The sequence below is a fragment of the Nilaparvata lugens genome, chromosome 9 (genome assembly GCF_014356525.2).
Source record: "Nilaparvata lugens isolate BPH chromosome 9, ASM1435652v1, whole genome shotgun sequence".
Taxonomy (NCBI): domain Eukaryota; kingdom Metazoa; phylum Arthropoda; class Insecta; order Hemiptera; family Delphacidae; genus Nilaparvata; species Nilaparvata lugens.
In genome coordinates, this window is record NC_052512.1 from 19,386,581 (window position 1) to 19,403,301 (window position 16,721).

Below are 16,721 nucleotides of genomic sequence, written 5' to 3' on the forward strand. Positions count from 1 at the left end.
CTGACGATATCCTGTCTTTATGCGTAGGCCTATATGATATTATACATATATCACGAAACGAAACGAGGTAATTGCGTTCAGCTCAAATGCCACGGAAACAGGAGAAACGAAACGAAAACGATGTTGACTTCTCGAGCACAATTCTTGAAATGCTGGTTTAAAAGATAAACGGGGAGAATGAAGGAGGGGTGAGGGAGAGAGGTTATCTTGCCTCTTATGAGAGGGGGAAGGGGAGGAAAGCGCAAACTAATCAACCCACAATCAAGGCTGCCAATCCTCCGTGAATCCACCACACCTATATCAATATATTTTTCCACTTTCAACGTAGATTTTAACATTGAGTATGTACTCCATAAAATAGGTGGCTTCATTAACTTGGCTTTTTGTGAGAAGTACACCAATAGTACATTCTCAGATATTTTTTTAACTTTCTTTTCGGAGCACCAATTCACGAACTCATTGTATTTCTTCTCATAATCCTTAGATTTTCGAGGCAGCAAATCTAGAGATACTTCTTTTGCTATCTCACCTATATCTGGCGGAGTTAATAGTTCGTCTTCACTGATATCCATCATGGAATGGCTGCTTACCGACTTTTTAGTTTAAGATCTGTCGTACTTTTGGCGACCTGCTTATCATCAGCTGATTAGGGAGCGTAAAGAAACTATTCTGCGCATGCGCGAATGATTCGGGAGCGTAAAGTAAACCTTTTGCGCATGCGCAGATAAAAATAAGGAAAAATAATATTTCAAATTAAATTCAATAAAATTAGTTGAGTTTCAATGTAATATATGACAATATAATGTTATAAATCAATATAGTAATCAGAAATGTATGATGTGTTCCAGGAGGCAAGCGTTGATCCTCTCAGTGGAAGAAGCAGTGAGATGGAATGGACAGGGTGTGGCACTTGATCCCTATGAGATATTCAGGGCTTATCCCTCAGAATCAGAGAGGCCCGATAGTTTACTTCCCAAACATGCAGGTGGTGATTATAAGATCGTCTTCAATTTCAAGCCTACTGGTGAACTACTGTCCGATCTTAACATTGCAACGTGAGTGGCTAAAGATTGATTTCCACATATTAGTAACAGGGGAAATATAACTATTGACCCCCTGGGTTGGAGAACTCGCACAAGAACTGTTGTATTATAACTAGTGACGCCCTGGGTTGGAGAGATCGCTCAAGAACTGTTGTATTGCAATCTTCAAAACCCGCAACATTCAACTATGCAGTGTTGGTGAAGATTATGGAAACAGCTGGATATTTCTTCAATGAAAAATTACTGTTAAAAAATTCCTCTATCGCCTCAACATCTTTGACCCACATATGAATACATTTTTTTTAATGGGAGAGTGGTCATGTGATACATGATTTCAATACAGAGTTCCAAAAGAGGGAATAAATGGTGGAAACCGCACATTTATATATCAACTCGTACCAGTTTGTTGATGTGGAAGTTATAAAACATGTTCTATATTGACCACCTGAATTCATGTGTCAGCGCATCAAGGTCTCTGTCTGTATGCTAGCTTCCAAATAACCTCAGCTGATGTTATGAATGGATGGATGGGGAAAGAACTGATGTAATTGCATGCAATGAATTATTCAGCTGACGAAATGATAAATCACAACAATTTTTTTCTTATTCACTTACAATGTTATTTATATACCCTGGATAAGGACGAAGGAGTGAGTCAATTTTGTTGTCCAACGAACTTAACCTGTAGAAAGGTTCAAAGAATAGGCCCAACGTCTTAAAAATTTGGAGTTGATTGATCAATATTGACAATAATGACAATTGGCGGCAACATATTTGAAACTACGATCAGACTTCTGTATAATTATGTGTATAATTGTTTTCAGAGTACTTTTTCCTTTGTGTAAATTTTGAAATTCGATATTTTTCAAAAGTCGTCGAAACAGCTGTTCTACAGATGAAATATCTCGAGTATATGTTTTCTTTTTATGAACTGCTCTACCTACCTACCTCATGCACGAGAAGGAGGTTACTAAGTCCATTTCTCAAGGATGGGGTGAACCCCTATTAGTTTCCCAGGAAGGAGACTCATGCCAGTTGATGGAGCTGATAAATAACTATACAGGGTATGAATTTGAAGAAAATCGACAGAGCCGTTTTCGAGAAAACCGTGAAAAACATGGTTTATAAGTGATTATCTGCCACTTTTCTCAATAATATTACGGAGCTCCTGAAATTTTCCCAGAAATGAGACTCATGTCAGTTGATAGGGCCTATGAATAGCTATCCATGGTATGAATTTGGAGAAAATCGTAAAAGCCGTTCTCGAGAAAACCGTGAAAAAAATGGTTCTTTAGTAATTATCCGCCATTTTTTCCACCATCTTGAATTGAATTTTATTGAATTTCTTATTGTCGGATCCTCATGGTATGAGGACCTTAAGTTTAGAATTTCAAGTCAATCGGTTGATTAGGAATGGAGTTATCGTATTCACAGATCAGATCACAGAAAATCAATAAAATTCAATTCAATATGGCGGAAAAAATGGCGGATGATTACTAAAAAACCAAACTTTTCACGTTTTTCTCGAGAACGGCTCTAACGATTTTCTTCAAATTCATACCATGAATAAGCTATTCGTAAGCCCTATCAACTGACATGAGTCTCATTTCTGGGAAAATTGTAGGAGCTCCATAATATTCTTGAGAAAAATGGCCTTTAATTACTAAAAAACCTAATTAAAAAAAAATTACTTTTCTCGAAAACGGCTCTAACGATTCTTTCCAAATTTATACAATGGATAGCCATTTATAAGCCCTATAAACTGACATGAGTCTCATTCCTGGGAAAATTTCAGGAGCTCTGTAATATTCTTGAGAAAAATGGCGGATAATTACTAAAAAACCATGTTTTTCACGGTTTTCTCATAAACGGCTCGAACGATTTTCTTCAAATTTACACCATGGACAGCTAGCTATTCATGAGCCCTATCAACTGGCATGAGTCTTCTCCCTGGAAAAATAATGGTGGGTCCACCCCATCTTAGAGAAATGGACTCTGTAACCTTCTTCTCGTTCATGATGAGGTAGGTAGGTAGAGCAGTTCATGAAAAGAACACAGTCGAGATATTTCATCTGTAGAACAGCTGTTTTGACGACTTTAAAAAAAATCATTGAATTTAACAATTTACACAAAGGAAAAAGTACTCTTAAAACAATAACATATACACATATACAGAAGTCTGAACGTAGTTTCAAATAATATAAACAACATATTATGTTGCCGCCAATCGTCATTATGTTATTCCCCTAAATTATTCTCGTCTAAGAATGAGGCTTACAGTTCAATGAGCAAGGAAAGTTGTGTGAGTGTACCACACCAGATTTTTTTGGAAAGCAATACTTTCCTTACCTATGGTAATAGGGCAAGAAAAGTAATAAAAAATTAAGGTACCTCAATTTCAAGTTTCTATACATTTCAAGGTCCCCTGAGTCCAAAAACATGATTTTTGGGTGTGTGTGTGTGTGAGTGTGTGTGTGTGTGTGTATGTGTGTGTGTGTGTGTGTGTGTGTGTGTGTGTGTGTGTGTGTGTGTGTGTGTGTTTGTGTGTGTGTGTGTGTGTGTGTGTGTGTGTGTGTGTGTGTGTGTGTGTGTGTGTGTGTGTGTGTGTTGAAACGTATAGAAAACTTGAAATTAGGGTACCTTGATTTTTTTGTAAAGCAATACTTTCCTTACCTATGGTAATAGGGCAGGGAAAGTAAGAAATTAAAGTGCCCTAATTTCAAGTTTTCTATACTTTTCAAGGTCCTTTGAGTCTAAAAACATGACTTTTTGGTGTTGGTCTGTGTGTGTATGTGTGTATGGGTGTATGTGTGTATGGGTGTATGTGTGTATGTGTGTATGTGTGTATGTCTGTGAACTCGATAACTCCATTCCTAATTAACCGATTGACTTGAAATTCTAAGCTTAAGGTCCTTATACCATGAGGATCCGACAATAAGAAATTCAATAAAATTCAATTCAAGATGGCGATAAAAATGGCGGATAATTACTAAAAAACCATGTTTTTCACGGTTTTCTCGAAAACGGCTCTAACGATTTTCTTCAAATTAATACCATGGATAGCTATTTATAAGCCCTATCAACTGACATGAGTCTCATTTCTGGGAAAATTTAAGGAGCTCCGTAATATTCTTGAGAAAAATGACGGATAATCACTAAAAAACCAAGTTATTCACGGTTTTCTCGAAAACGGCTCTAACGATTTTCTTTAAATTCATACCCTGTATAGTTATTTATCAGCTCCATCAACTGGCATGGGTCTCCTTCCTGGGAAACTAATGGGGGTTCACCCCATCCTTGAGAAATGGACTTAGTAACCTACTTCTCGTGCATGAGGTAGGTAGGTAGCGCAGTTCATAAAAAGAACACATAGTCGAGATATTTCATCTGTAGAACAGCTGTTTTGACGACTTATAAAGAAAGTCATCGAATTTCACAATTTACACAAAGGAAAAAGTACTCTGAAAACAATATTATGTATACACATATACAGATGTCTGATCGTAGTTTCAAATAATTATGTTGTCGCCAATCGTCATTATGTTATTCCCTTAATTAAATTATTCTCGTTTAAGAACGGGGCTTTCAGTTCAATGAGCAAGGAAAGTTGTGTGAGTGTACCACACCAGGTTTTATTATTTTGGGCGAAATTTTTTTTTATTTTGTCTTCATTGACTGGGCTACATTGTACAGGGCTGTTCCAATACTCGTATCATTTAGGGCCGGTTTCCGAGCTCGGGATTTGGCTAACTTCTAGACTTTGATCATCTGGAGTCAGAAAATTGGCTTTCCGAAATGGGGTGTAGTCGTAGTTTTTATGATAATCTTCATTTTCTCATCTCCGTAAATAGAAACGTTTTTGCTTGGCGAAATGAAACATTCCTGAATAATTCAAAATAGCTGATACTTTACACTATTTTCTCTTTATTTAATTCTGTGTTCAATTTTCTTTTTTCGAAATTTAATTTGAACGTGGACTACTACTATGCCCTATTCCGGAAAGCCAATTTTCTGACTCCAGCTAATTCAAGTCTAGAACTTAGTCAAATCCCCGAGCTCGGAAACCGGCCCTAAATGCTTGATACATAATAATTTAATTTCGATTTATACAGATGCAGCATTACAGTACCAGGGACCGATGAATTTCTGACACCCTTGTATGTTGAGACAGAGTTTTTTACCATAAAACCAACAGTAATGCCAGTATATGAGACGAGATTCTCATTGTTTTTCACACTACTGTTGCATGAGGAATGGCTGTGTCTTGGCAAGGTAAGAACCGAAACACACGAGGCGTTTTCCAAACGGCATAACAGGACAGGAAGCTCTTCGATTGGCTGATTTGGTTGGCGTATCATGAATCAGCCAATCGGAGAGATTCCTGCCCTCTATAGTGAGGTCCACGTTATAATGGTAGTGTTTGATTAGCAATGGTATTGCTATCCTTGTCCATCATTCAACGAAGCGGAAAGCGCTATCTCTTTCTCGCTTTGCTCTGTTTGCAGATCGTCTTTCAAAAATTTAGAATAATTAAATAATTAACAAAATATTTTAACTCAATTATGAAATTATAAAAAAATATAATTTCTTGCTTAAAAAATAAAATCGTGCATAGTAGTTTCTAGTTGACCTCTGTGCGCTACAGTGGAATTGCTATCTATATAATAAGAAATTTAACAGAATCTCGAACCCTTTGGAAGATTTTTTTTTAATTTCGTATTGAAATCATGTATTGCATGACCACATTTATTAGAAAAATCAGAGTTGCATTCAATATGGCAGACCAGATTCCGAAGTCATAGTAAAGTAGTATTTTCAATTTCAGTAGGAACCCCAATCACCCTCACCGTCAAATTACCTTTGAGTATGAGATATTAAGCCGTTCTTAAACTTTTCACCCACTCTGTATGTAAAATTTTTCAAGCAGTGTAAATGAATGGACATGGGTTTCATTCTGTATTATTGTAATTCATAAGAAAAGCATTATCACAATAAAATTAGTACCCCAATAATTTATATTCTTCAGTTATAATGTACCATTAGACACAAATTAGGAGTAAAACGAATTTGTAGGTATTTTGTTTGGAATTGGGGAAGCAAAAAAATGCTGCCTGATTCAAATTGAGGAGGATCTAATCGATTCTAAAATTGATGTATTGAAAAAATCGATATATTTTGAGTTTTTCAAGTATTATGATTGTCTTCTTCAGTTATCTATAACTTACTACAATAAAGGGAAGAACTGGCTTATACACGTACGGAATAGTAGAATTATGTTCGACGTATCATCACGTCTGAACTACTCAACTGACTAACTTGAAATTTTGCATATAGATTCTTAGTTGACCGAGGATAGTTAGAGGCCTATTTTCAATTTTTCAGGATTTCATTACGGCAAGTTTTCAATTTGTCATGCTTCCAGTTGTATAGAAACAGCTAAACATTTCTTTTAAAAGGGCGATTAGATGATAGGTATGATTGGGGATCCTATTCAAATAGAAATAACTGATTTTCTGTCGCTTCAAAATTCTAGTCCGCCATCTTGGAACCGCCATTTTTAATTCAACTTCATTTTTTCAAATTGGGAAGTGAGTCATATGATACATTATTTCGGTACAGAATTTCAAGAGAAAATGAATGGTGAAAACCGCACATCGACTTTTCAAACCGCTCAAAACTTATTGTCATTCAAAGGTACTGATAAATCATCCATCTATACTACTAGCAGGAACCCGTGCATCGCAAGGATCTATTTTCAAACTTGATAATCTAAAAACTTGACGTAATGAAGTTTTGAAGAATTTAAAATAGGCCTATAATCATCCTTGGTTAGTCTATATGCAAAATTTCAAGTTAACCAGTCCAGTAGTTCAGACGTGATAATGCGTCAAACATACTTTCCCTATCCCGTACGTGTATAAGCCAATTCTTTATATTATTATAGATATGGTTAACGACTGCGAGAGATAGGTGTGTGGAACAGAATAGTTGTGAAACTATGATAGCGCCAGAAGTGTCTCAAACTCAATAGTAGGTACTACATGAACTTTTTGAAAGTGATTTGAAAAAGAAATGTTAAAACAACAGAACTGAAAGTTGTCAACCTTATCATTCTTCCTCCATTTAGAGAGGCTTTTGTTTGAGCCGAATGAAATCTTCTATCTTCTATATATATATATATATATATATATATATTAAGCACATAACAGACAAATATATAAACAGGATACACACGACACGACACTTAAAAACTTACATTTTAACGAGAATTTTCGAGAGCTGGGCCCCCTTTGTCAACCTTCCTGGTTGATTGTCAACCATTGTTTTCAATCTATTTATATCGTGTCTCCTGTTTTAATTTATATTACAATATTACAAACTTTAAAGTGTCTTCTGTTATGTGCTATATATATATATATATATATATTTATCGTCGTCGTCGTCGTCTTCTTACAGGGGTAGGCATTAATACCTGTTCCGCCTTCAAACATTCTCCCACCTTTTTCTTGGTCTGCCAATACTTCTCCTCCCTTCTGGCTTGTAAGCAATGGCAGCTTTCGGGATTCTTCCGTTTCCCATTCTCTCAACGTGTTCTTTCCACTGTTGTCAATTCCCGTCAACTTGTTGAGGTATGGAGATTACATTGAGCTCTCTACGGATATCGATACTATAAAGCCTGTCCTCTCTGGTGCATCCCTTCACTGACCTTAAAAATCTCATTTCGGCCGCCTGTAACCTGCTCCACTCCCTTCTCTTTGGTACCCAGGTTTCAGAGCCATACAAAAGTGTAGGGACGGCCATTACTTTATAAAATTTGAGTTTCGTCTCTTTTCGGGCTTTATTTTTGAGAGTTCTGTTAATAGTTCCGCATATGTACTGGAATTTGTTAATTTTTGCATTCAAGTCGTGGTCTTCCTCGTATGTAATATCACATCCCAAATATTTGAAATGTGATACCTGTTCCAGTATTCTGTTGTTGAGAACTATTTTAGAACGTATTGGAGACTTTCCCAGAAACGCCATCACTTTTGTTTTGTGCAAGGAAATCTTCATGTTATATTCTGAGCTCAGGAGATGGAGTTGATATATTGCTCTTTGCAGATTGTCCTCTGATTCCTGCAATATTACTTGATCATCTGCAAACCATAATGAATTGACAGCAATATTGTGTGTTAGTTGTATACCTGGGTGAATTTGTTGCTTCCACTTCCTACAAAGGTCGTCCGCATAAATATTGAAGAGAGTTGGTGAGAGAGGACAACCCTGTCTCAAACCAACATTGATAACAATTTCTTCTGACTGGGAGCCTGAGCAGTCTAGGATTATTTTTGTCTCACTGTACAAACTCTTGATGACTTCGACTAAATGAATTGGGAAACCTCGTTTGATCAACTTATCTAACAATAATTGACGATTGACTTTATCAAAAGCTTTTTCGTAGTCCACGAATGCAAGGTGTGTCTCTAAATTGAATTCTACTCTTTTTGCTATGATCTGTTTCAATGAGAAAACATCGTCCATACATGATCGGCCCTTTCTGAAACCAGCCTGCTCCTCTAGTAGAAGTACATCAGAGATTTTCCGAAGTCTATTGTTCAGAATTCTGCTGTACAATTTATAGACATTGCTCAACAAGCATATACCTCTATAATTATTCGTTTAACAATTTTTTTCGTGCCAAGTATTTCATGGGCTACTTCTTTGATAGTGTCTTTGATATTCTTCCATTCGCCTTCAATTGTTGCTGCTGTCGGTCTTGTAGAGAGCCTTTGTGTTAGTCTTGTCTGATATAAAGTTCTTATACTCTCGGTTTGCAAAAGATACACTTTGAATACGTTGTTATCCGCTTTGTTTTGAGGTTTACTCGCTTTCCTCCATCTTGTCCACAAATTAATTTTGGAAACCACGAGGAAATGGTCACTGGCTACATCACTACCTCTATAAACTCTGGTATCCTGAACCTGTCCGGACAGTTTCTTGTTCACAATCACATAGTCAATCAGAGATCTGTATCCTCTCCCTGTCCAGGTATATTTGTGTATGTCTTTTTTTCTAAAGAATGTATTTGTGATCTTCAGCTCATTGTATGTGCAAAAGTCTCGCAACTGTCTACCATTCTCATTCAGGTGATATTCCCCAAATGTTCCTACCACCTGTGGAATCGGCTGGTTTCCTACTCGAGCATTCAAATCTCCAGCTACAATCACATAGTCTGCTTTGTTGCATGCGGTCAACTGTTTCTGTAATTCTTCATAGAATTCTATCGTAGCCTCTTTTTTTCCTTCTTCAGGAGCATATGTGCCAAATAAAGTCAAGTAACCTCTGTCCATCTTGAATCGGACCCTTATTATTCTTTCACTAAGAAAGGAGTAACTCTCTATTCTATTTTTCCATCTCTGATCAACCAAGACCATCACTCCAGCGCTAGCTCTCCTATTTTGGTCTACTCCACTCCAAATTTCAATGAACTCTCCCCAATCTTTTGTTCCCTTCAGCTTCTTCTTAGTCTCCGTTATCACAGCCAGGTGTATCTTATGCTGTTTCAACTCTTGCATCAGCTCCACCTCCTTCTTATTCACTCCTCTCACGTTCCATGTTGCAAAATTCATTGTTTCCGTTATTCCAAATCGTTTTTTCTTTGGCAGTCCATTTTTATTATCCGTTGTTCCGGTCCCATCCGAGGCTGTTTGAAGTTTACCAGTAAGTGAACTCTGCATACAATACGACGCTTAACCTTACTTCTCCGGTTTGAAATTTTTATTTCGTTGTTTATTTGAAAAAAACCATAAACTTGCGAAAATGAGTTCAATTGGAACAGGGTACGATCTTTCAGCGTCGCAATTTTCTCCTGACGGAAGAGTATTCCAGGTCGAATATGCTCAAAAAGCGGTTGAAATTGGAGGAACCGCTATTGGGCTAAGAGGGAAGGATGGCGTTGTATTGGCTGTCGAGAAAATCGTCACTTCAAAACTGTATGAGCCTGGCTCTGGCAAAAAGATATTCCACATTGATGAAGGAATTGGCATGGCAACTTCTGGTTTGATCTCTGATGCCAGGCATTTGGCGAAAAATGCTAGAAATGAAGCTTCCAGCTACAGGAACCAGTACGGTAACTCAGTGCCCCTGAAATACCTGAACGACAGAGTCTCGATGTATATGCACGTGTACACACTGTACAGTGCTGTCAGGCCATTCGGCTGCAGTATATATATTTATATATATATATATATAAAATGAATGTATGTTTGTGTGTTTGTTCCCTATGACTTGAAAAATACTTGACATAAGGTCATGAAACTTTAGGAATATGTTGTGTGAATATTGAGGATGGTTTCTGAACAGAAATTTTAATAGGGTGGCTAATAATGATTATTTATTAATCCATTTTACAGACCTATGTTCTCGAAATTTTCGGCCCAGCAGCTACCGAAGAATCGAAAGATGATCATGATTCAAGATCATATTGTGATAATATGATTTAGCATCTAAAGTTACCAGCTGTAATAAACACGTCACCCTATGACAAATTGTGTAGGCTACGGTAGTTTGGAGTTGAAGTGTAGTTGATTGGTACGAGCTGTAGATATTGGTTCCTTAGAAGACCTATACAGATAATTAGCACTCCCCTATCATTGAGTAACCAGAAAATGTTGGGAAAAATTATTCACCTCATGGAAGAGAGTTGTTCATATTGCATTCATTAATGGCAGAATAATTTACATTTTTTTTTTTACTTAGATTAGCTTATATTCATCCTAAAATGGAAGATGGAAAGATGTAATTCCTGTACGATTCATCGTACATCCCTGGACCATCTATTGACAATCAACAACTATGAAAACATTGAATTCATCTTCAAACCACTGATTTATCCTATCAATTTTTTTCAATTAAACACTCTACTGTTAGATATTAATACCAATTTATTGAGAAGAATATGTTTTGGGAATAATTAATGCTGCATGACTAAGAAAATAGGTAGGAAGTTTGTATCATATGTGAATGAAAATATTGATTGTCAGATAAATTTCATGATTCACTAAATAAAGTCAAGTGTGACATGAGATACATTGACTTTTTGGCGGTACGAAGTTCGCCAGGTAAGCTAGTTGTAAATAAAGTTTTATTATTGATAGTCAACGCTGGAAAAAGACAGGCTCAATCACCAGGAATACTATAAATTCTATGAAGGACCAGTAACCCATTTATTTTGAGTAGTTAAATCACTTCCATTATTGACACTGGATACATTATGGACAATCAATACATTTTATACAATAAAAATGTTTTGATTGATACAATATGAATAACCATTCACATCAAATATAAGAAATTACTCACATCTCTCATCAACTCGTACTTTTTGTTCACAAAATATTATAGTGTCTTTTGAGAACCTAAATTCTCAGACAACTATAATTAAGTTTGGAAATCATGCAAGACCCCGATGGTGGAGGGGTCAGTGAAATTTCTAGTACTATTCTAGTGGTGAGGAATCCGAAATAAAAATCATTTGACGATCGATTGCCTCTATATTGAGTATTTAAATTCAAACAACACTTTACAATAAATACTTTCTTCAATTAAAGATTATCTTTGTCTTTAAGAGACCAAATTTAATACTGTATTTACGTCTTTAAGAGACCAAAATCCAAGGGACACATTGAATTCTGGTGGGGAAAGATCAAGTACTCATCTTGTAGTTGTCGTCGCGATGTCCGGAGCTCCTGGCGGAGATGGATGAAGGGTGAAGATGATTAGTCGTCCTCCAGGAATGTTCAGGCGTCGCGGCGACAGATCCAAAAGGGAGTTGGTCTTGTTCTCTCCTCATCAGCGTACAATAACGTACGATTCCATCCATGGTTGGAAGAAGTCGCCGGCCCTTTTACAATGAAAATTCTCAGCCCGATACAGAAACCTGATGACAAATTTACAACAGAATTAGAAACATAATAATTACCAATATCTAATAGGATTGTATTCAATTGATGATCTAGGTAGATCATCAAATCAATACAATTCACCGCTTCCTATGAGGAAATAATATTATTAACATACATAAATCGAACACTTTTAAATCACTACAAAAATGATAAATTATATTCAATGACAATAATAAAAATACTCACCCAAAAGGGGTATTGAAGATCCGAAGTATAGAGGGAATCAATCGTCAATTATCTCAACTATCCCATAGCTATAAGGGGGACTTTACTTCTAAATTACAATTACATTAAATGTCCGATTTACTTGGACAATCAATCTCCTGGAGAGAATGAGAATGTACCCCCAAACGAAAACATTACTGGAAATTGAAAGAAAATCTCAAGAAACAGTTAACACTATGACAGCTGGGACTAGAATGATCGCTCTCCTAGTTTTCAGAGACTTCCAGACTGATCAGTTTTACCATCATTACTTAAAATATTTACCCGATCGCCGGTGAATTTCTCTTCGCCCACTCTCTTTCTCCTCAGTAAAAAAGGAAGGTGATACGTTCAAGCAAGAAGGAAACTAGGAGAGAAAAGTTATTTCCCTTTTGCAAGTTTAGAATTATGGGCTTGATTCAGCATACTTCTGGCGTCTAGATCTGTCGTGAGAATAGATAATTCCAAGTGGGATCGTGGGAACGAAGGACTTTAATAAGATTCTGATCATAATTATAACGATTTTAGAAATGCTGGCTAAGTTGCCAATGAACAAGAATAAATTTACTATCTTCATGGGAACTGAAAACTACTAACTTAAGATAGAATAAATTCCATTTAATAAATCAAAATTTTGGTACAATATTAACACAAAAATATGAGTTATATTGAATGAACTCACGGCTAGTACTCAAGTTTATCTTTTTGTGAGCGTGCTACAAATGAATGTAGATTTATGTTTGACATCTCGTTTTTGTAATCTTGTTGTCTATTAAGAATTTTTCAATGTGATTTTTGTTTGCAATAAAATTTGAATTTGAAAAAAAGAATTATCAACAAACTCCTAACCAAAGAAAATCTTTGTACTCTGTTCCAATCGGAATGTATGAGACTCCATATACAGCTGATAGAAGGCGCAAAACGAACTGGCCAAGCATACAACAATGGAACAAACATGTGGCAAGCTCACGCTTTCGATCCACAAAAAATTAAATTCGATCAGCTGATTGATAAAATTATTTTAAGCTTTCCAATGATTACAACATATGTTAGAATATCATGTGTCAATTATCTCAGTTCCATATGGCATTCACTGTACCATGTTCATAACCTTACTAAATAGGATCCTTTTTCATCCTTTGAAACCCTTAGAGGCAGAATATCTCAAAATCCGTTCTTAGTGCGCGTCTAGCATGTTTGAAGAATATTTGTGCTGAGTTTTAAGTCTGTAGGCCAATTAGTTTGAGCTTAGTGTGATTTTACATGAAAATTTTCAAAAAATGCCCTCTCCTGGGCCTCTCTCTGCTCCTGGTCGGAATTTTTCTGCATAGATCTATTTTTTTTCGTAGCTGAACAAAAAAGCTCCTCATGACTTTGCTGTGCAATGAGCGGTTAAAAAGTACAAAATTTTTGGGGGCCCTCAGCTCCCTCAGGGGGGTAAATTCCTGAAAATCCTCTCTTAGTGGATGTATTGAGGCTATCATAAACAATTGTGCAGAATTTCAAGTTTGAAGGCTCAGTAGTTTGGGCTGTGGTGTGATTTTAGTCTGTCGGGGCTTAGCCTTTTATAGATATAGAGATAATAATGGAAAGAACTGGCTTATACACGTAGCAGGATAAGAAAATTATGTTTGACGCCATTTTAAATCTTTCAAATTGCAAGTTAATCATCACGTCTGAACTAATGGACTGATTGACTTGAAATTTTGCAAAAAGATTTTTTATCGAAGATGGTTATAGGCCTATTTTCAATTTTCCAATATTTTATCACGTCAAGTTTTCAGTGTGTAAAGTTTTAAAATTGACCCTTGCGAAGCCCGGGTTACCCGCTAGTGAGTGTTGAATCTAATCAGTATAAATCGCCTCAAGTGTTTTATTAGTGTAGAAACCCGTAACATTGGTGTTAGAATCGGGGTATTATCCTTGAGGCGATATTATGAACTGTTATCATCGTGTGTGAGCTTTTATTTCCAAGTATTATAAGATCTGAGCTGTTATCTTCATGTGTGAACATTCATTTTCAAGTATCATAATATCTGAGTGTGAACGTTCATTCCTAAGTGTGGAATTTAATCTTCAATTGATTGAACTTTTTATCTTCGAGTGTAAATTCCAATCTTCATGTAAGGGAACTTTCATCTTAGAATTATTAGAACCGCTATTGATCTGTGAATATCTGTGAGCTTTGCAATATTTTCTTGGAACTTGATCTAAAATGGTTGTAAAGGTGTGACACTTACACGTTTAATATTGAGACAGTTGAAAGCCGAACTCGAATAGTGTGATTTGGATACAAATGGCCCAAGATCTTTTCTACAAAATCGTCTTTGCAAAGCATTACTGACTCAGGGTGACGACTCAGAAACCTTATTCGAATTAGATTCCGAAGCCCTGATGGTGGGTAGATTTGAGTCATTGGAGAGTAAATTAGAGAAAAATCATCATTTTATAAAATTACAATACATAATCGTATGTGTGTTGCAGTCAAGACATCTGCCGAATCGTATGAAAAAACGCCACGTGTGTTTTCAGCCGGATTCTTATTTTGTTTGACAGAACTCTCCTGAGAAATTCATGAGGATTGTCAATAAATATGAAATGAAACCAGAGACTCCAATTCCAATTAGCCACATTGATGGATTCACCTCAAGGCTGGGAGATTATTATGTAGAAAAGAGAAACGGAAAAATGATACCAATTATCACGGAAGTCAAATATGTAATGATAGACAGTAGGCCGACAGAATTTCTCAACTATAGTGAGTGAAGTTTTATTAGTTTTTATTTAAATAGTAAGTACAGTAAGTTATGTCCGGTTCAGTATCAGTGTGAACGAGTCCGAGAGAATATTTTATATCCATGAGTTACAATGGAACTATTCAGCCTCAGTGTTACTACTGCGAGGTCCACGTTATAATGGTAGTGTTTGATCAACAATGGTACCTATAATTGCTATCCTTCTCTATCATTTAACAAAGCCGATAGCGCTATCTCTTTCTCGCTTTGCTATGTTGCCAGATCGTCTTTCAACAATTTAGAATTAATAACTAATTAACAAAATATTTCATCTTAATTATGAAATTATTGAAAAATATAACTTCTTGCTTAAAAAATAATATCGGGGCATCGAGCTTCGCTCTGGAGTACAATAGCATAGAAGCATAGAAGCATAGTTTATATTTATTTATTCATTTATTGATACAGTACACAGAAGAAAATTCCAATTCTTAGTCCAAAGGTTTGAAAACAGAAAAGTTCGAATTTCGATTGTTTACAAACCAAATTGGATATAAAAACAACACTCACTTATCACTTAGAACTGTAAAATTCTGATTGACTTGGAACATTTTGATATACTTTTATCTGGAATGATATTCTATGTTTGATACAAAATTTTGTAAATATGAATAAAAATCTGGTGTGGCGCACTCACACAACTTTCCTTGCCGTTAAGAGAATTGATCACCTGACGCTAGTGTTCCCGCGCATCTCAAGTCTACTTATAAACAAAGATCTGAGCCAGCTGGTGACAGGACAATAACGCTGTAGACATACGAGGTCTGCTATCTCTCTCCATAGTGAATCATTTAATAGAATCAACGGTTGCTAACAGTTTGTAATTGGATAATCACATTTTCTTGAATTTCGAACTAATTTTCAATTTTAGGTGAAAATGTTGCTGAACATTAATTGTGAAGATTTTCATGCTCAATCTTTTCCACACAAAATTATTTGTTCAAATTGTATCTGAAGCCTGATAATTGGGAATCTAAAATCAAACTTTGCATAGATTGGGCGGAGTTCCTGAAATTTTTACAGATATGGGACTTAACTATTTAAAGTATTACTTTATTACTATTAGTATTACTAGTATTACTATTTAAAGTACTATTCAAGTATATATTAAATAACTATTCAAAGTATGAATTTAATCAAATCGTTGGAGCCGTTTTTGATAAAATCGCGAAAAACCCGGTTTTTGACAACATTTTCTCCATTTTAGCCGCCATCTTGAATTGCATTTGATCGAAATTGTTCGTGTCAAATCCTTACACACACACACACACACACACACACACACACACCACACACACACACACATACAGACCGATACCCAAAAACCACTTTTTTGGACTCAGGGGACCTTGAAACGTATAGAAATTTAGAAATTGGGGTACCTTAATTTTTTTCGGAAAGCAATACTTTCATTGCCTATGGTAATAGGGCAAGGAAAGTAAAAAATCTCGTATCTTGAATAAAATTATATCAGATAATATGTTAATCAAGTCATATATTATGCTAATTGATTGCAATGGTTCAACGGCTGAATATAATTCTGTCTCACTCCCACACAGGCACTCGCATCTTCCATTATCAACAGATGATGAAATTACCAGCTGCTTTTCCAAAGAAGAATTTTTATATCAAGAACCCTTTTTATTGCAAATTTAATCAAAGTCTTTAGAGACGTTTTTGAGATTTTGTTGGTCATACATAAATAAATGGCCAAATAAATGAATACATTTACTGTA

At 35.9% G+C, this 16,721-nt stretch overlaps 2 protein-coding genes across 3 annotated transcripts in view; both read left to right on the forward strand.

Moving 5' to 3' along the window:
- Positions 1-16,721, forward strand: part of LOC111059816 — a 380,452-nt gene that overhangs the window by 147,891 nt on the left and 215,840 nt on the right. For both annotated transcript variants that reach the window (XM_039435597.1, XM_039435598.1), the window contains 3 exons: positions 849-1,055; positions 5,156-5,315; positions 14,747-14,948. In XM_039435597.1, the coding sequence (XP_039291531.1) occupies positions 849-1,055; positions 5,156-5,315; positions 14,747-14,948 (569 nt within the window). The remainder of the gene's footprint in view (positions 1-848; positions 1,056-5,155; positions 5,316-14,746; positions 14,949-16,721) is intronic.
- Positions 9,765-10,250, forward strand: LOC120353102 (proteasome subunit alpha type-3-like; the record flags this gene model as incomplete). Its single annotated transcript, XM_039435745.1, has 1 exon — positions 9,765-10,250. A coding segment is annotated over exon 1 (408 nt), but the record flags the coding sequence as incomplete, so codon positions are not given.